This window comes from Clinocottus analis, unplaced genomic scaffold (genome assembly GCF_023055335.1).
Source record: "Clinocottus analis isolate CAN_PGR_092001 unplaced genomic scaffold, fCliAna1.0.p SCAF_3, whole genome shotgun sequence".
Classification (NCBI taxonomy): domain Eukaryota; kingdom Metazoa; phylum Chordata; class Actinopteri; order Perciformes; family Cottidae; genus Clinocottus; species Clinocottus analis.
The window spans coordinates 21,973,060-21,994,597 of NW_027176042.1; the positions used below are offsets into that span (position 1 = coordinate 21,973,060).

Sequence of the window (21,538 nt, forward strand, 5' to 3'; positions counted from 1 at the left end):
ACACGCACGCACACACACACACGCACGCACACACACACATCTGATCAGTGCAGGAGACTTGAAGGAAGCACCTCTGATCACGGTCCAATCAGAAGAGCAGCCAAAGTCTGAGAACATGTATCGTGTCTTTCTTTGTTCACCTTCACAGTTAAATGTTTACGAAAAGAACATCTCAGTTATTTATGTGATCTCTCATCTGTTTCAGCTTTAATGAAGCCATTAAAATGTTCCCACACGCATTTGGGGTTTAAGTCAACCACCACCCAGCAGCTTTGAGATGTTCCACGAGTTTATTTATTACTATTTTAATTAGATGATCATTTTCCTTCTTGACTTTACTTTGATGTTTCGTTTTGCTCAGTTAAGCGAAGCAGGAACAAAAGAACTAAAGCTAGATGAGCAGGTGAGATTACAAGAAAACCTTTATTGGGCTCACAGGAGGAATCAATAATCACAGTGAGGAGGAGGAGGAAGATAATCAGGAGGAAGAGGGAGGAGAGTGTTATCGCTCACAGATAAAAGCTAGATGATTAGATAAGAACAGACAGGATTCCTCACCTGTCTGTTCTACGTCATTTACAGCAGACAAATACCAAAATACCAAAGACATCACACACACACACACACACACACACACACACACACACACACAGCAGATGATAACATCTGGTTTTCTACTGAACAGAAAGTAAATTTAAAAGAGCGACATTCTTCAAAAAAAGTTTTTTATTGGTTTCTCTTTTTTTTTGGCGTGTTTTAGATTATTTGACTCCTGAATCTTAAATCTTTAAAACTCACATGTAAATGATTGCTCTTAGCTTATCTTTCCTACTCTTAGCTTATCTGTCATACTCTTAGCTTCTCTTTCACACTTATCTTTCACACTCGTGGTGCGTTGTGCATTGTGTTGTTTTTGTGTAATAGAGTACATTAGCATTAGCGCGTCCTGAGATACATCCAGAACGAGCTCCTTGACACATTGAGTTGCGTTCACTTAACTTAAGTTAAAGAGATGTAACATGTAAAAAAGTTGAAAGTGACTCCTGGAGGTTGACACATCAGATCCAGATGTTTCAGATCGGCGGTTCCTCGTGTTGCTCGAGGGCCCTTCAGCAGGGGAAACGCTTCAGCGGGACCTGGACGGGTTTCTGGACAAGCTAGCTGCTGATTGAGTGAATGGAGCGCAGTGACTTCAGGGAGCGGCGTCTCTCTTCTTCTGCTGGTCGGTTTGTTTGACATCAGTCGGGACGCGTGACGACAAAACCACTTCCTGGTCACCTACGTCTTGATGCTTTTAGTCTCACAGGGAAAAGATTGGATTGGGCTAAACCTACTGTATATCATTCAAAATTTGAATGATGATCAGATTGGGGTTTCGGAAAAAAGTCGGGGAAAATGTCTGGATAGCGCCCCCTTTAGTTGTGAAAGCCCACGATTTTTACCAACCAAGACTGACTTAAAATTTGGCACACATGTCCGGGTGGACCTTTAGGCGCCGCCTTGATATCTCATTGTGTTCAGACGAAAAGGACCAATGAGGAAATGCAACAAAATTCAAGCCAGCGGCCCTCGCGGTACGTTCAACATAGATACCACATCTTTAAAATAACTCTCTTGGGACCAAGCAGGTTATCTACGTCTTCATATTAAACCTTTTAGTTTCACTTTGACGTCTTATTTTTGTTTTCTTGAATTGTCTCGTTGAGGCAGAAGGGAAACAACAACTAGCCGCAAGCCGTTAGCCGCAAGCCGTTATCCGCTAGCCGCAGTCCAGATGTTCTGGTGTTTCTGATGTGGTCCGTCTGTATGTGCTCTGTAAATAAAGTTAGACTGATTGAAGCTCCTCCCCCCCTGCAGGCTCAGGTTTCCAGACCAGTCTAAACACTTCCTGGTCTGATGTTTGTTTTTTGTTAGCGGATCCAGTAGCAGCGCCACCGTTTAGTGTCAGCGAGCTCAACCATCAGAGCATCAATGACTTACACGGCCCAAGTGTACACACACACGCACGTGCATGCACACGTGCACACACACACACACACACACACACACACACACAGTAATCATTTTTAAGGAGGTCAAAGTGTTAACAGAGTGTTTGGTAAACACCTGAGGGGAAACAGAGTGAGGTGTCAAATAAGAGAGAGGGAGTGTGTGCATGTGTGTGTGTGTGTGATGTCTTTGGTATTTGTCTGCGGTAAATGACGAAGTAAATGTGTGCGTGTGTGTGTGTGTGTGTGTGTGTGTAGAAGCCTCGACGAGCGTCAGAAAGGTAAAAAACTGAAGAAAAAAAAACTTCTGACCCCAAACACTGACAATGTGAGAACTACAGCGTATGAAAACCTCCCTTCAGGTAATCGTGGGAAAGTGTGTGTGTGTGTGAGACGTAACCCATGCCATCAGCACACACACACACACACACACACACACACACACACACACACACACACACTCTCACTCATCTCACTAGAGCTGTAATCAGCTGTTATCTACGTGTCTTATCAGGTAACGAGTTAGAGATCGAGGACGTCTGTCAGCTGCCGGCTGTGTGACGCTAACCAGTGTGTGTGTGTGTGTGTGTGTGTGTGTGTGTGTGTGTGTGTGCGTGTACAGCATCACTCTCTCCTCTCATCTGGCATGTAACACCAGCAGAGAATCTAAAAACATAAAAAGAAGACAGACGTCCTGCGAGGTTAAAGGTCAGCGTCTCGTTGTGCACATGAATAATATTTCACATCCAAACGTGAACAAATCTTTTGTGTTTTGTGGGCGATAAAGACGAAGTGAAAACTAACATTCAACATTTAAATATGGTGATGAATATGAGCTCTAACAGAACGACAACAGCAGCATTAATACAAATGTATAGAGATCAAATCAATACAAATAATCACAATTCTAATCTGTATTTTATGTAATGTGTATATATATATATTTTTTTTTTATTTAATATGTATTTTTCTAAATTATTTCATTTATTTCAGCCAGCTAATAAAGAAAAAAAGAAACTCAACTGAACATAAAGGTAAAGATTACAAGCTTTTTGTGCCTCCAAAACACCTCATCAACAAACAGATGTATAACTTTAACACATAAATATAAATCATTCATCTCATCTTCACTTGTTAGCCAGTCATTATAAACATAAAATATTATTCCATACAAGTATCATAGTTCCATAGCTTTTCATAAATCCACTCCATGCATCTTAATGGTGTCCTCATGTCCTGTCATGCAGCAGCTTTTAAGACTTTCCTCCTTCCTTGCTGTAGTTTTAACACTCGATGGCTGAAGGAGGAGGAACGGACTTGGTGGAGGGTTTACTGTCGACGCCCTGAAGCGTCCCTGAACTGCTTGTTAGAGAGGAGGACTGTCTCTTTAAGAGAACAGCTTCTGGTGAGGGAACTGCTGGTTGTGTTACTGTTGTTACATCTGCAGTAGCGTAGTTGTGTTAATGTGTCTCTGCTGTTTTATCATGGATTGCTTTGTCATGTTATAACTAAAACACACACACACACACACAGTTTGACCTGACAGACTGCAGCTTTCTTAACGGCGGTCGACCTCTCTGACCTTCCTCTCTCTCCTGTTTTGTCTCAGGTGCTCGACAACTTCATGAACTTGGAAACCAACGTGTCATCGCTCCCTCCCTTGTCCCTCCCTCCTTCCTCCCACCTTTCACCTTCCTCCTTCCTCCCTACCTCCATCTACCCTCCTTCCACTTTCCTCCCCCTCCCTACCTTCATCTCTCCTTCTTTCCTTTCCTTGTCCCTCTCTTGACACCTTACCCTCTCCCTCATTTGTCTCCATTGTCTCTCCTCCTAAATCTACCTCCTTTAATCAGGGCGGGGTCAAAGGTTAAGGTTCACTGCATGACACCACGAGGTACGAGCAACACCTCCCAGGAGGTTGCACACACACACACACACACACACACACACACACACACACACACACACACACACACACACACACACACACACACACACACACACAGTGTCTCCCTGCAGGATGGGGCTGGTCTCAATACAGGTCACATTACAGTAAGTATGTGAGCATAACCTCTCTCTCTTTTGGGTTTCTCCCTCTCTCACACACACAACCTCAGACACACAACCACACACACAACTTTGGTTTCGTGAATTTAATCCGTTTTGGCAGTTTTTCTTTGGTGAGTTTACCAAATTATAAAAAGGACGATAAATGTGGTAACATGTGTGCCGCAGATGTGTGTGTGAGTGTGTGTGTGTGTGTGTGTGTGTGTGTGTGTGTGTGTGTGTGCGTGTGTGTGTGTGTGTATGTGGGCAGCTGTCAAAATGATAATTGGATATTTGTGCATACGTGGAGTACAAGCGTTTATGTCAGTTTGTGTTTTTATATCTGTCTGACGGAGCAGCTATGAAAACACTGTGTGACAGAGAGATAACACGCACACACCTATCAGTGAGCGTGTGTGTGTGTGTGTGTCTGTGTGTGTGTGTGTGTGTGTCTCATTCCCATCCCACAGTCCCACATGAGGTCAGCGTGTTTTTGTTGGATTTATTCCACGTCAGCGTCAAAAATTAACAGCAGGAAGAACTCTTGTCAAAGAAGTTAAATGTTCTCTGAACCGGCTCTGAAACAACACGCACACAGACACACACAGACACACACACAGACACACACACACACACACACACACACACACACACACTGACACACACACATTTGACTTCCAGAGAAAAAGTAAACACACACCACGGTTCGGACCTTGCTGCATAAGAAACATCTCTGATCATGAAACGCTGCGGTGGCGTTTGTTTTAACTCACCTTGAGCCCCAGACGGGTGGAGACACGTCGGCTGTTTCTCGACTCCCGGAGCGTTTGTTTGTGAAACGTTAAAGAAGTTGATATGAATGCCGGTGCAGAACACACACCTGCTGCCTTTGGGGAGCGAGGAACACACGTCCATGAAGACGACCTCAGCCAATCACACGGCTCCCTGAGGCCGCTCAGCCAATCAGAGGTCACGCCATCGAAGGCTTTTTGTGAGAAGGAGATTATAAAGGATGAGCTCATTGACAGGGACCGAGAATGAGCGTGAATCTGCATTAAGAACACACACAGAGACACACACATACACACGCACACACACACAGACACACTCTCTCACACACACACACACACACACACACACACACACACACACACACACACACACACACACACACACACACACACACAGTGTCTCCCTTCAGGATGAGGGCTGGTCTCTCTGGATTCCTGTTCAGGTCAAACACTGGGTCAGCTGTGACGCACACACTCTCTCCCTCTGTGTGTGTGTGTGTGTGTATGTGTGTGTGTATGTGTGTGTTCGTTGCCCTGAAGCTCCTGTCTGAGTATCTGCTTATAAAACCTTAATAGTCTATAATGTTGATCCTGCAGCGAGAGGATCAGACTTCATTAACGAAAGTTCACTTTACTGCCATTAAAACCACTGAGCTGCTACTGGTAGTAAAACACACACACACACACACACACACACACACACACACACGTCAGTGGGAGGAAACTTCTTCGAGGTTCATTACACAAACACACAGACCAAAAGTGAATTTTGTGAATTTTCCCAACACTTTGTGCCTGAAAGGGGGCGTGGCTTATCTCTGTAAACACAGTTACCGTTTCCGCCATGGAAATAACCACTATAGTTCTGCTTTATACTTGTTGTGTAAATTCCACATTCGTGGGAACATCGACCTCCATGGTGTCTGGGTTCATAATATTATCCGTAGTCCCACAACAGCGTCCGAATCACGGCTGCTATCAGCGCTCCTTCAGGCGGATCGACAGCAGTTTGATTCAGCGATTCAGCGTCACGTGGGTTTTTTCGTCAAAGCAAATGTTTTGTCAAAGCAATTTTTTGCAACGCGCCGTTCGGTTGAATCGCTTCATTCACACCTGGCGGAAAATGTGCTTTTTCGCAACGCTTTTGTTGTGAACGCAGCACAACCCTAAACCCTTTTTATTGTTTGAGTTGTGTTCAGAGGTTGTAATTTGATACCTAACATGCTTTTTTCTTGACTTGTACCTTGTGACCTGACGTCAAAGGGCTCAACAGGATCGATGAGTTCTTCTTCCCGGTTTACGTTCCTCTGAACTCAAGCTGCAGACCGTCTGGATGGCGTTTGCCTTCGTGCCGTTGGGCAGTCTGGATCCACAGCTGTCTTCCTGCCGACGCCTCTCTTTGGCCTCAAAGGCTTCGTTTTTCACTTCAGCAGCTTTTGAGAGCGTAGTTTTGGGTTCCTCGCCCGTCGATAACTCGCCCCACCGCATAGCAGCTTCCAACGTCACATGAATCTGACCTGAAACAACCTGAGGTCTGGAAACCTTCGATGACGCTTTACCGTAAGCGTTTAATGTAATGGAGGCCGTTTCCAACATGTTTATTGGCACCGTGACACCTATTATCACAGCTTCACCTCCCATGTCGCTAATCTGGTAATCTCCCTCTTTATTCCCTTCTGCTGCTCCCATCAAGAGTTTTACTGGAGGAAAGAGGTTAACTGAGACCTCAATGTTCTCCAAGAGAAGAAGTGCATTCCCTGCATGTTGGAAGACGTTGTTTCTGTGGGAACAGACGCTACCAACTGGATCTCCATGATGGAGTCGCACAGTTCCCTCCAGCTCAGACTTTGGGTCTGAAAACCTCAAACTGGATCCAGACTTCGTCAATTCAATCCGTTCTGACCGAGTTGTTGTTACAGAGCGCCTGATGTTCTCGTAAACACATGTGAAAGAAACTCGGAAAGAAACTTTCAAAGGAACTCTCAAAGAAACTCTTAAAAACTCCTAAAGAAACTCTCCTAAAGAAACTCTTGAAGCCGAATTCAAACCTCCACAACTTATTGACCCAAATCTGATTTTAGAAACACTCGTTCGGTCTGATTTCGTGTGCGTTTCCCCGAATAAAACATCGCCGAAGAAGCCGTGACGAGCGACAGAGCTCAGAAAACATCCACAAGGTGATTGAACGAGCTGTCAGGGTGTCTCTTTGTGGTCATTTTGTGTCTTTTTTGGTCATCTTTTGTCTCTTTATGGTCATTTTGTGTCATCTTATTGTCATTTTGTGTGTCTTTATGGTCATGTTGTGTCTGTTTGTGGTTATTTTGTGTGTCTTTGTGGTCATGTTGGGCCTCTTTATGGTCATGTTGTGTCTCTTTGTAGTCATGTTGTGTCTCTTTATGGTCATGTTGTGTCTCTTTGTGGTTATTTTGTGTCTCTTTGTGGTCATGTTGTGGTCACTTCCTACCTTGGTGGGAGAGCTGCAGCCGGGGCCCCGTCTGCGTCCAGGCGTTGCCGGCTGCCGGCTGCAGCCACAGCAGCAGCAGGTGGAGGCTCAGCAGCAGCAGCCGAGGAGGCTTCGGCCCTCCGGCTGCCGGCATCTCTGACCTCTGACCGACCTTTGGCGCCGACGAGAGACAGATGGAAGGAGGTTGACTCGTCACGTTGCAGTCTGAGTTGCAGCTGACTGGAGGAGGAACGGAGAAAGAGAGAGATGGAGACACTTTAGATGTGAAATGTTCTTTATCACACTTTGATTAATCTGACAGCAGCTCTATGCAACCTGATCTCATGCCCCTGCTGGTATTAACTCCATTCATCATTGCTGACATATGTGGACTGAGGGGGAGTAACGTAGAGCCCCGTGTACGTCTCTGGTGTCGACCTGTCAATCACCTTTAGCCCCCCCCCCTAAAGCGTCTCCTGCTCTATGGTCTGTTTGACTCTAAATGACCATAATTTACTAAATGAACATCGTGATGTATAGAAGAAGACTTGAAACTAGAGATTGAGACATAAACTTATGTTTACAATGTTTACTGAGGGAATACATCAAAAGAGTCATTTAAATAGACTTCTATACAACCAGAGGAGTCGCCCCCTGGTGGTCAGGAGAGAGAATGCAGCTTTAGACATGACGCAGACTTCTATACAACCAGAGGACATTTACTTGTCCTCTGGTCATGAGCGTGAAACTTATTAGAAACAGTTTTGAGCGATACGATATCCTCATAGCACGTCGATCCAACGTGCTCCCTCTGCTCTCCGGATGCCTCCTGAGCTCACACCTGGATTCATCTCCGGTCCACAGGAGCTGGATGTGCGGCTCAAGTGGTGTTTTAATGTGGGAACGCCGCTCACGAGGGAAACGGGGCAATTCATCATGCTGCACCGCTGGAGGAGTTGAGTTTGAGAAACGAAAGCAGGAAGTAGCTGCTGAGAGAGGAAAGACAGCTAGCTGGTTAGCCGCTTTAATGCACAAGGACGAGGAGAAGGTATGAGCACGACTTCACAGGAGAGAAACCCAGACGGAGCGTCTTGAGACTGTCTGCAGTCATTTTGTCTAATTTGATGGTAATTTTGTGCCTCTTCGTGGTCTTTTTATGCCTCTTTTCGGCCATTTTGTGTCTTTTTGTTATAAATGTGTGTCTCTTTATGGTAATTCTTTTTGTGTTTTGTGTCTCTCTTCTATCTTTTTCACCTATTCATAGTCATTTCCTGTCTCTTTGTGGTCATTTCCTGTGACACCTTGACACACAGTTGCAGGAGGTTTTCACGTGATAATTCATCACCATCCGTCACGTTTTCATGATAATTCATGAAATTAATTCTCCGAGAGCCGAAAAGAAGAAACCTGGCAGTTTGTTTTGTGTGTTTGAGACAACTGTCTTGTGTGAAGCGTAAACAACAGTTAACTGTATTTTACTGGAAAGCTACACAGAACCGCGTCATTCAATATGTAATCAATTATTACAATATTTGCATTTTAAAAACCCTTGTTTGTTGTAAACCTGTGTATTATTTGAACAGCTTAGTATTGAACGCTCAGTAACACAGTGTATACATGTCACTGGGCCCAGTTTCATATAACACCAAATTATACAATATACATAATCGGGGGTCCCAGCTCCATCTCTCTGTCAGTTCAGGGTCTTTGTTTACAAGTAAACAACGCTGTGAAGAGACATCCTGGAGAGGACATTGTTGAGGGGAACCGGTTCCCATGGTTATCAGCTCTACCCATCATTGTTTCCTCTTCCTGTTGCAGCTCAACAACGAGACCCTCCACATGTAGACCAACCACATGTAGACCAACCACATGCAGACCCTCGTCCACGCCGCTCGTCTACACGTTCAAAAACTGAATTTACACTCTGGTTATTTGTCGGTGATGGAACAACACGAGGATGGAAACATGGAACCCTCCATTTGACCTCATTCACTGTTTAACGTCTCTAAATAAATGATTGACATCTTATTTTTGCTTCACATTTCATGAATTTTCCTGATTCAACAGGGACAACTGGGTGAACATAACATGAGCGTAATGATATGTTTTCAATGTATTGTACACATCTTGTACGCATCACTGTTCTCTGGGGTCAGTTTGGCTGTTTTTCACAGTGTAAAACACATAATAAATATCAACATTGTACACACAATGGTTGTGGTTGTTTGGATGATATTCAGGTCACTGTATAATCTTCATAAAGCTTTGGGGCCCTAACCTTACATAAATAAATAATATAAAACACGCAATCCCGAAATAGAAGGTCTTTGTGAGGAGCTTCCTCTGTTGATAGACGGAAACGTTTGTTTGCATGAGGACTGAATGAAAAAGTCAAAAGTGGACTTTCTAAATATGGACAATGTGTCTGCTGACGAGCTTCAGAAGGACGTTGTAGTTTTGTGTAGCAGGTTCAGAGCAGATACACTCCTGACCCGCCTCCTGAACCCACAGCCTCCGAATACTTCACATGCTTCCTCTGACCTCCGTCTCTCCGGAGAAGAAGGAAAAAAAAACATCGGCGGCGTTTTCTCGCTGCCGCTCGGGGGATTATAGGTTTTTATTGTGTTTACAGTGAAAATCTGGAGGGAAAGCTGAAGAATCTCCTTCTTCACTGATTTACCGGGTTCCATTACGCCTGCTACCGTTTAATCTCTTTCATTTATCACCTCAAGTTTAGGTATTTCCTCCTGGGAGTCTTCCTCTCGCCTCTAGGCGACATCTTTCCAGCCGACCCTCTAATCCTCTCCATGACTTAATACCTGACTTCCCTCCATCTGCATATTCTTGCTGTCGTCTCAGTTAATGTCGCTGCTTTCTTAAGTCTTTTCTCTGTCAGAGTCCTGAAACTAATCATCTTGATCCCAATGGACGTCCTTCATCACACGACCTGAAACTGGGTCCAAAGTAAGACTTGGTTCTGATAAGTGGATAGATTTCTCTGTGATACCTTCTTTCTCCTTTTTTATTGTACCAGCTCCACTTGGTCTCATGGCAGGTTGGGAAATAGTCACAGAAATACAATCTATTGGTTTCAGGTACAGACTAAACCACCACCGGGTTAGACAACTAAACCACCAACATTTAGGTTAGACAACTAAACCACCAACAGTTAGGTTAGACAACTAAACCACCACTAGTTAGGTTAGACAACTAAAGCAACAGTTAGGTTTAGTCTCAGTCTTTTGGTTCAGACTGGATTCCCAGATGAAGAATCCTGATGAATGACCTCCTGATTTCCCTCCAGTGAAACCGTGACGTTCACATTTTTAATGAAATGTCTCAACACTTATTGGATGAATTGCTAATAAATTGGTCACAGATGTAATGCCAAAATCTGCAAAACAAATTTGAAAAAAAAGCATATTTTATTTGATTGTTAATAAACAGGAAATGACTCATCTATCTGGCAAAACTTAAGGTTTGAGACTTCTTCAGCTGAAGTTATTCATAACTTAAACTTAAAAATCCGATTCAAATTCATTAAGATGCTGTCAAACAGCAAACATAAGGCCCGAGGCCTTCCCGGGACCCGACTGTGTGACCTCTGTGTGTCTCAGCAGAGCACCACGGCGTCGCCTGAAGGTCACAGAGACGGAGCAGCAGCAGGAACAGAAGTGATCGCTTGTCTGAAAACATGTGGAACGAGTGCAAAGCCTTTAAACCACTGCCACGAACACCGAGAGGAAAACAAAGCAGACGCTGAGCTGTCGACATCTGGACGAGGTCAGCTCATTGTTCCACTGAAGACAACTTCAATTTAGAAAGTAACCCTTCAATGAAAATATCATCTTTCATTTCTTTTCATGCCACTTTTCTCCCCTTTGAAGGAAGAAAGAAACATATTTCAAAATGCTCTGAGTATGCGTTAAAGTTAAAGCAGGCGGTCAACTGGACATGAAAACTAAACCACGACAAAATGCACCGTTTTCATCCTTTTAACCTGTTAAAGCTGCATTCTCTCTCCTGACCACCAGGGGGCGACTCTTCTGGTTGTATAGAAGTCTATGCTTCATGTGTTAAAGCTGCATTCTCTCTCCTGACCACCAGGGGGCGACTCCTCTGGTTGTATAGAAGTCTATGCTTCATGTGTTAAAGCTGCATTCTCTCTCCTGACCACCAGGGGGCGACTCCTCTGGTTGTATAGAAGTCTATGCTTCATGTGTTAAAGCTGCATTCTCTCTCCTGACCATCAGGGGGCGACTCCTTTGGTTGTATAGAAGTCTATGCTTTATGTGTTAAAGCTACATTCTCTCTCCTGACCACCTGAGGGCGCCTCCTCTGGTTGTATAGAAGTCTATGCTTCATGTGTTAAAGCTGCATTCTCTCTCCTGACCACCAGGGGGCGACTCCTTTGGTTGTATAGAAGTCTATGCTTCATGTGTTAAAGCTACATTCTCTCTCCTGACCACCTGAGGGCGACTCCTCTGGTTGTATAGAAGTCTATGCTTCATGTGTTAAAGCTGCATTCTCTCTCCTGACCACCAGGGGGCGACTCCTCTGGTTGTATAGAAGTCTATGCTTCATGTGTTAAAGCTGCATTCTCTCTCCTGACCACTAGAGGGCGACTCCTCTGGTTGTATAGAAGTCTATGCTTCAGTTTTCTGCAGATTGATTGACGTATTAACTTTAATCGCTTCAGCTGGTGTGTGACAAAACTTTATTTGTTACTTCAAGGCATCAACAAAATATGAAAATTAGGTTTGAGCATGAGAACTAAAAGAAACGCAGCTGCCTGCACGTTTGGCATCGCAGTGAACGATGTCGTAAACGTTCAGAACTACTTTCTCAGGAGGATGAATACACGCACGTGAAAGCACTGAGGTGGATGGGAATGATTAAAGAGCAGTAAACAGTAAATCTCTTTCTCTGACGTTCCAACATTTGTTTTTCATTTTGTTCCTGGAGGTTTAACGCGGACGTCACGGCGTGTCGAGGAGAGATCACGAGGCCAAAGAACAGATTGTAATCCATCTCATGTTCCTGGTATCAGATAATCCTGCAGCATCCTCCTGTCGCTGCTCTTCCTCTCACAACACGGACGCGTCGATGCTGCTATCTGTGTTGTTTTATATTGACTTCATCTATTCTGTTTTGGAGGGAGTTCGTCACAAAATAAGTCATCATTATGAGGTAAAAAGTCATAATTATGAGAAAATAAAGTTGAAATTATGAGATTAAAAAAATGCGATAAAAAGTGTGCTTTTTTATTATTATGACTTTTAATCTCATAATTATGACTTTTAATCTCATTATTATAACTTTTTATCTCATAATTATGACTTTTTATCTCATAATTATGACTTTTATCTCATAATTATGACTTTTTATCTCATAATTATAATTTTTTATCTCATAATTATGACTTTTTATCTCATTATTATAACTTTTTATCTCATAATTATGACTTTTAACTCATAATTATAACTTTTGATCTCATAATTATGACTTTTGATCTCATAATTATGACTTTTATCTCATAATTATAACTTTTTATCTCATAATTATGACTTTTTATCTCATAATTATAACTTTTTTATCTTATAATTATAATTTTTTATCTTATAATTATAATTTTTTATCTCACAATTATGACTTCTTGTTTAGTTTTTTGTCGCTTCCATAAATAAGTCTTTACACTCGGATGTAATATGTAATAATAAACTTTCCATCGAGGCGCCTGTATGTGTGTAAGTCTCACCAGAGAGATCAATGCATGAGCACCTGAAGCAGGAAGTGACATCACGTCCTCACAGTGAGTCTCAGCATCAAACCGCCGGTGCAACCGTCTCCAGTCCTGAACACAAAGCTTTGTTTTTCTTCCTCTGAGGAGGAAGAAAAACTTCAGACTCAAACTCATAAAACGCTCAGTGGATTGAATTCAGTGGAAATGTTCTGCAGCTGAGACTTAATCTGCTGTGGATTAACACGCCATAAAACACACTTTATTAGAGCACATAGACGCTGCTGGCATCCGACTTAAAGATGCTGCTACTTATCGTGGATGATGAGAGCAACAAAAGACCCACAAAGGACTTATTGTGGTTTAACCGCTTGTTTTTTTGTCTCTTTGTGGTTGTTTTCTATGTTTGTAGTTGTTTTGTGTCTCTTTGTTATCATTTTTCATCTCTCCTCATTTTGTGCTTCTTTGTGATCGATTCCTGTCTCTTGTAACTCACGTGGTTGTTTTGTCAGTAATTCTTCATCTCTTGTTTGTTTCTCTTTGTGGTTGTTTTGTGTCTCTTTGTGGTTATTTTGTGTCTCTTTGTGGTTGTTTTGTGTCTCTTTGTGGTTCTTTTGTCTCTCTTTGTGGTTGTTTTGTATCTCTTTGTGGTTGTTTTGTGTCTCTTTGTGGTTCTTTTGTCTCTCTTTGTGGTTATTTTGTGTCTCTTTGTGGTTGTTTTGTGTCTCTTTGTGGTTCTTTTGTCTCTCTTTGTGGTTGTTTTGTGTCTCTTTGTGGTTCTTTTGTCTCTCTTTGTGGTTGTTTTGTGTCTCTTTGTGGTTGTTTTGTGTCTCTTTGTGGTTGTTTTGTATCTCTTTGTGGTTGTTTTGTGTGTCTTTGTGGTGAATCATCTCTGTGATGTGACTTGCTGCTTCAGTCTTTGGGTCCATCTCTCGTCTTGACTGTTTTATTCTCTTTGGCTCCTGAGTTTACAGAAGTTGGACCTCGTTCCCGTCTCCGTGACTTCAGAGTCCTGCAGGAAGACGTAGACGCTCCTCAGGAAACCAGAACAACGTTCTAGATGATGGAGGGAGAGTCCAACATGTTCTCTTCAGAAGAAGGTGGAAAGGAAAACATTTATTTTTCCCGACATAGAAAAACAAACTCCTTAACGATAAATACGCTGTGACATCAGGATAAAAACATAAAGGAAAGTCCCTGTTTTGTGTGATCTTTATTGTTTTTGTCGAAATAAATGGATCCCAGATGATGAAGTTATGTAAAGATGATGAAATACTTAGTTATGTTCACAAATATGATGAAATACTGAGTTATGTTTAATAAAGATGATGAAATACTTAAGCATTGTTAATGAAGATGATGGTTTGGGTTAAAATAACTCGTCGTCTCTTGGCTGAAAGACCTCTTCCTCTGATCTTTCTCGTGGATTACAAACCCCTTGATTTCTAGACGTGTCTGCGTATTGCAGCACATTTATTGTGACGTAAGACCGCTGTCTGCGTGAAGGAGTCTACACATTGTTCTTTTGTCGTGTCACACCTGTCTGGGTCTCACAGGGTATCCACAGTTCGTGACCACGGATAGAAAGAGGAGCGACGAGGTAAAATAACTTGTTTCATGTCCAGATGAAAGACTTTGCTGGTCGAGTGCGCGTCTGGTTTTTTTCCAGAGGAACGAGAGTCAAGACAAACAACCGGCTCTGTGGGAACCGAGCTGGACGGTACGAAGCATTCTGGGAAGAGGACGGCGTCTTCCTCGCCTCTCCGTGACGTTGCCCCTACCTCTATCTGACTGAGGCCTCGAGGAAATATCCGCTCTCTGTCTCGGGGGGATTCTGGGAAGAGGAAAGGCTGATGTCATCCGCTTCCAGATGGCAGCGTCAGGAAGGAGAAGGATATGAGACGGCCTGTGGACTCTTACGCAAGTCAAGTCAAGTCACTAAAGTGAGAAGATGCTATCGGAATGTTATAGATCTGAAATGCATCAGATCTTAAAATATTAGTCCTGCAACAAAGAACAAAGTTCACTGAGGTTAAAGATAATGTTTAATTATCGATCAACGCATCTCTCCACACATGGATTTAACCAATGAGGGTTGTTGATTGATTACATTTTTTGTGCTTTAAAGGAAAACCTCAGAAGGAATTCGAGACCTTTGACGGATGCAGAAGATTTGTGGTCGGGTATTTGAGTTTGGGCGTTTTCCTCCCTATTGATTTTGAACCCAAAGCCTCCTCAAAGGCCCGTAACCTGAAGGAGGGCCGAGTCCGATCTGACGTATTGCAACAACACAGACGTCCATGTGTCGGTAAGTCAGAGCTGAAGTCTGACATTCCGACCGGTCTGAAGGGAGCGCTAAAGATCGGCATGCGCCAACGTAAGACCAAGAACTCGAGTTTCATTTACCCGCGGCTGCCGCGAGATAAGGGCGCGTTGGGCCTGATTTAGAGGCGAGTGAGTGGAGGTTCAGAAGTTAACGGCTGGAGAGGCGCGGTGCCGAGGCGCTCAACAGAAGAACGGAGAGTTCTCTCTGCGGTGTCATAACGAGTTCTTTACATTTACAATACGCAGCCTTTTGGCATTAAAAGGTATGAGAACGACTCCCTGGGTCACGCCCTCTCGGCTCCAGATGTTTAGCGCGTTAGACGTCGACGACTGTGGCTCGGCGGTTAGCGCGCCCGTCTCTCAACGAGAGGATCGGTGGTTCAAGCCCGGCCGAACAAGACTCTTAACCCTGAATCGCTCCCTGTTGTTGTGTCTACGGTCTAAAAGAAAAAGAGTCAGCGAAATGTAATGTTTCTCTGAGGACGGATGAAGCTATGTTAGCTCGTTGTATAAAGTACCGTTAGCATGGCTAAGCTACGTTTGGCTACTGAGTGTACGTTAATGATCGTAACTGATCCTTGAAGTTTCATCTTTGTCCTCTTAACCCGTTTTTATGGAACTTGTGGTCTAACTTTTTCTTTGTTTCCCCATAATTTAGTTAATGTTATGGATATATTCATGGAGTGCAGTTAGTGACGCCGTTGGTGTCCGATAAGATGTCCGTAACAGTGATGACAGGACACGAAGAAGTGCAAATTATAACTTGTTCTGCTAAGAATTGTGCATTTGTGAAATTTTTATCAAGCAAGTGAAATTTTTTTTTTTTAAAATCCGCAACTTCATCAATGTGCGGATAGCAGGACCTCGTGGGCGGGGACACGCACCCAGGAAGTGATCCAGGGAGACCACGGAAAACTCCTTCTGATTGGACGGGATAGGTACCGCCTTTCTGCGTCTTGTCCAATTTTTCTCATACGTTCAACCTCAAGGTGGCGCTAGAGGACGATGTCAGAGGATCCCCAACTTTAGGACCCAGCGACTCAACAATCTGACACACACACACTCACACACACACACACACACACTCACACACACACACACACTCACACACAGAGGCCTTTAGACAGAAAGTAGTCCCCCCTCATTAGGCGTCTTAGCCACCAGTGAGCGGAGCGTCTATTCACTGGTTCTGCTGGGAACACTGGGACCGGCCGACGGGGAGGCGACCACACGCAGACAAAAGAGAGAAAAGACCTCTCGCTCCTCTTCATCAGGTTCTTCATCCTCATCCTCATCCTCTTGTTAGTTCTCAGCTCTGTGTTTTTGAGAAAAGACGCTTTAAGGCTGTCAGCTGTCAGGCGCCACACAAAGCCCCAAACACGCTATGCCAAACACGCTATGCCAATATATATATATATATATATATATATATATATATATATATATATATATATATATATATATATATATTGCTGGTCACACACACACTTACACAGTAGAAGAGACAAAGGCGTCCTAAATAAAGTCCTTTATGTCGCCTACATTGTTCTGTAGTGAGTTAAATAAACGTCTCCCCGAGGACACGAATACAACTCAGCCTTTCATTTCCCTGTGTGTGTGTGTGTGTGTGTGTGTGTGTGTGTGTGTGTGTGTGTGTGTGTGTGTGTGTGTGTGTGGACCAAACAGAGCTCAGCAGGGAGCAGACACAGATGTACAATGTGTGAGCAGAACCAAGGACGCGACTACAGTATTTAGCTGTAGAATAAATAACGTGTGTGTGTGCGTGTGTGTGTGTGTGTGTGTGTGTGTGTGTGTGTTGCTTGGCGCCAGCTCCACGGTGTGTTCAGATGCTTTCGGAGAGGAAGGAAGCGCTCCGCTTGGCAGAAACACTTTATTGTTGCCTCGTCCTGATAAGAAGTTATTAATTAGTCGGCGAGACGAACACAATGACACAATAGTGTGATAGAGCTGTGTGTGAGTGCCAAAGTACACACACACAGACACACACAATGAGAAAAAATAAAGACAGAAGAATGATGATGATGATTCGACGGTCAAATGTTACGAAGAAAAATATATAAAAATGAACACAGACGAGTTGATAAATATTGTGCGAATGGAAACAGTTCTGTCTACAGACAGAAGGGTTCCCACTGAATATGAAGTTATTATGAAGTTATGAACCACAAACATGGGGCAGAACTCTTCATCAGGAGGTCTTCCTCACTCTCCAGGTCCTCGTTCACATGAATCCACCAGAGCCATGATGAGACAGCAACACACGCTAGCTTGATGCTACTGCGCGGCCTCACAGGAGCTAATACGTCTATAACAATGCAACCATAAATATTAACATGAACCATAAATATTAACATGAACCATAGTTATGACTCAAGAGTGACTAAAGAGAGCTCCCCAAGTTATGAAAATATATACATTTCCATGTCGCTAGCTTGATGCTACACATGATTAGCACCTTTCTGGAAAGCTAACGACCTTCAGAATCCACCAACACATCCACTGTGACACAAAACCTCAAGAAGTCAACGCACTGCAGCCAAACAACTGAAATATGACTTATGATGGATAAATGATGCTTGCTTTTATGTTTCAGGTTCCTCCTGCTCTCAGTGATAGTTATGATCATAGTTATGATGTTATTAGTTTATTCTTAGCGATGGATCGTGGATGCAGGACGTTGGTAAATCAGCACGATGAGAGGTCGTGTTGGATTTGCTGATAAATCACACACTGCTGCTTAAAACACACAAACACACACACACACACACACACACACACACACACACACAGACTGTGTCTGTGTGACCGTGATGACATCATCACAGCTAATCTGCTCCTAGAACCCGGCCAGTGAAACACTGCAGCCTGACCCGGGGTTTGAACCACCGAGCTGCTGTCACGTCCTCTGGGACAAGACTCTGAGCCGAGTGGGTGGTCGCCTCGCTCTTCTCCTCTCTTTGCGCCTGTCTTCTCTCTCTTCTCTTCTCTCATTCTGTTTCCATGTTCTTAGTTATTATCTTGAACACATATTCAGTAATCAGGTTATTTTAAGAAACAATAAGTTGTTTTTTTTTTAAATATAAGTATTTCTTTTGCACTTTATTAACTTTATTTTTATTGTTATAATTAAGGGACTGTGATGTTATTAGTTTCTGTCTGATGGATCTGGTTTACTTAGTTAAGGGTTACTAAGTTAAGGGTTACTTAAGGGATTTAACTTTTATTTATTCAGTTTTTTAAAAAGCAAAGAAAGAGTCACAGAAAATGATTTCAATAAATATTCAGCACAGCGTGTTCGTCTTCTGAAGAAAACAGTTTGAGAACCACTGTTTAAACAATATAATAATAATAATAATAATAATAATAATAGTTATTATTATTATTATTATTATTATTATTATTATTATAGTCGGAGGGATGTGACGCAACTGTTTCTTTCCTCTCTCTTCAGTTCATAAACACATAACTCCACAAGAGAAGAACTCACCACGGCAGGTTGTGTGTTCACATCCCGCTCTGCTGTGTTCACACACTCAGGAAGCAGCAAGAACAACAACCAGGAAATACACACACACACACACATACACACACACACACACTGTGCGAGTGTGTGGCAGTCAGCTGGTGAACAACATCACATCTCAAATGAACTGACTCATTTCTTCAGGGTGTGTTGTGTGTTTAGGGTCCACTGTGTGTGTGTGTGTGTGTGTGTGTGTGTGTGTGTGTGTGTGTGTGTGTGTGTGGGTTGGAGGAGGAGGATGAAGGTATTTATTCAAACCATACGAGAGCCTTCACGGAGGATGAGGAGGATGTTATTCTGGGCTCTTTATCATTATTTGGGGTGTGTGTGAGTGTGTGTGTGTGTGTGTGTGTGTGTGTGTGTGTGTGTGTGTGTGTGTGTGTGTGTGTGTGTGTGTGTATGTGTGTGTGTGTGTGTGTGTGTGTGTGTGTGTGTTCAGCTCTTGGTTTTCAGGGTGTGACATTTGGAATGTTTTTCCTTTTGTGACGTTAACCTCAAACCATCACTCACTCAAACAGGCGGGACATGAACACATGAATCCATAAATGAATGAGTAACTAAATAAATAATAATAATATTAGTAAATCTCTCTCTAGCTGCTTGTTAACATTTTAACCTTAAACGTCTCCAGCGGAGCCACAAAGACCGGAGCATTTTTCACAATAAAAGCCTAATAAATAATAAAATATATTTATGTTTTTACCCAACTGTTATGAGGATGTGCTGGCCACGCCCCTGTGCTGGCCACGCCCCTGTGCTGGCCACGCCCCCTGACGTTACAACAATGTTAAAACGTTATTATTATGATGAGAATCTCTGGTAGACTGAATGAATGAGGGAGGCGTGTTCATGATTCATGATCAGGGTCTTCATCACGCTCGTCTTCATCGCTCAGCGAAGGAGACGTTTAGGAGCGGAGGTTGTTAGAGGTCAAAGGCAAGCGGCTCAGAGGTCAGAGGTCAGAGGCTCACAGTTATGAAACGTTTCTTAGTTCATGAAACAAGAACTAAAGTCACATATGAATAATAAGTCAATAACAACAACAACAACAACATATTTCATCTTTCATGATGAAAAACTGAACCTCTGGGAGTTTCAAACAAAACAAATAATCAATAAAATAATTCAACAATACAACTTAAGGTAAATGTATACTTTAGATGTTTTTTTCCCTCTAATTATGAAATAAAACACAATATTATAGAAATTACACAATGTTTCCTCCTGAAGTGGCACAACAATACTACAAAGTACTACAGTATAAGTACACACACTGTCTGTACACAGACTGTGTGTACAAGTACACACTGTACACACACTGTACATACACACACACACACACACACACACACACACACACACACACACACACACACACACACACACACAGATGTGAATCAGCATCACTTTGTTATTATCAGCAGCAGAAACACAATGACACAATGCAGCCAGGAAGACAACAAACACACACACACACACACACACACACACACACACACCCACACACTCAGGAAGCAGCAGCACATTGTCCTCCATAACAGGAAGCGTTGTGACGATCAGGCGTTGAGTCAGCTGCTGTTTGTGAGACGCACCTGAACCCAAAACAGAAACCTGGAGCGTCCTCAAGGACCACGGAACCACAGAACCACCGGATCACCGGACCTCAGGAACACCGGATCACCGGACCACTAGAACCCCTGACTTTCAAATGTCCTAAATGTCCAGAAACATCTTCAAAAAGTCCTGGAAGCTCCTTCATAATGCCAAAGTATCCTTGAAGATCCCCTGAAACCACCTCAGAGACCAGAACCTGAACCCCAGAGACCAGACCCTCAGAGACCAGAACCTGAACCCCAGAGACCAGAACCTCAGAGACCAGAACCTGAGAAAACAGAACCTCAGAGACCAGAACCCCAGAGACCAGAACCTGACCCTCTGAGACCAGATCCTGATCCTGCGGAGACCAGAACCTGAACCTGAGAGAACAGAACCAGAACTTGATGGACCAGAACTTGAACATCAGAGACCAGAACCTGAACCTGAGAGACCAGAACCTGAACCTCAGAGATAAGAACCTGAACCTCAGAGACCAGAACCTCAGAGACCAGAACCTGAACCTCAGAGACCAGAACCTGAACCTCAGAGACAAGAACCTCAGAACCCCCTGAAGTCCCACAAGACCCCCTGGACGTTTAAGTGGAACTTTTAAGTGAAAGGAAACAGAAGTTCCTCTGAAGTGTCGTCAGTGATCAGGAGCCTCTTCATCCTCAGAGATTAAATATGAAGACAAACAAACTGTAAAGTCAACACAGTCCCGTTCAGAGAGAAGGTTGTTGTTGTTGTTGTTGTTGTTGTTGTTGTTGTTGTTGTTGTTGAACTCACCCTTCAGAAGTCGGGCTCTGGTTCGGGTCCTTCAGGTAATCCGGACCGGTCGGCTCTGCGGGGTAAACACAGTGAGACACGCGGAGCCTCCTCCTGCGACCGGGATGCGTTCAGGGACCGCTGGGAAGTTTTAAGTTTCTATTGAGTTTATACAGCGACATAGATGTGTTGATCCATATATATATATATATATATATATATATATATATATATATATATATATATATATATATATATATATATATATATATATATATATATGGATCAACACATATA

At 43.2% G+C, this 21,538-nt stretch overlaps 1 protein-coding gene across 1 annotated transcript in view; it reads right to left on the reverse strand.

The window, feature by feature from the left end:
• Window positions 1-21,323, reverse strand: part of si:dkey-49n23.1 (semaphorin-3D) — a 31,482-nt gene extending 10,159 nt beyond the window's left edge. The window contains exons 1-2 of the mRNA XM_068593963.1: window positions 21,263-21,323; window positions 7,290-7,508 (exon numbers count right to left, since the gene is read on the reverse strand). Coding sequence (XP_068450064.1) covers window positions 7,290-7,422 — 133 coding nt within the window. The 5' untranslated portion in view covers window positions 7,423-7,508; window positions 21,263-21,323. The remainder of the gene's footprint in view (window positions 1-7,289; window positions 7,509-21,262) is intronic.
• Window positions 21,324-21,538: the final 215 nt, after the last annotated feature.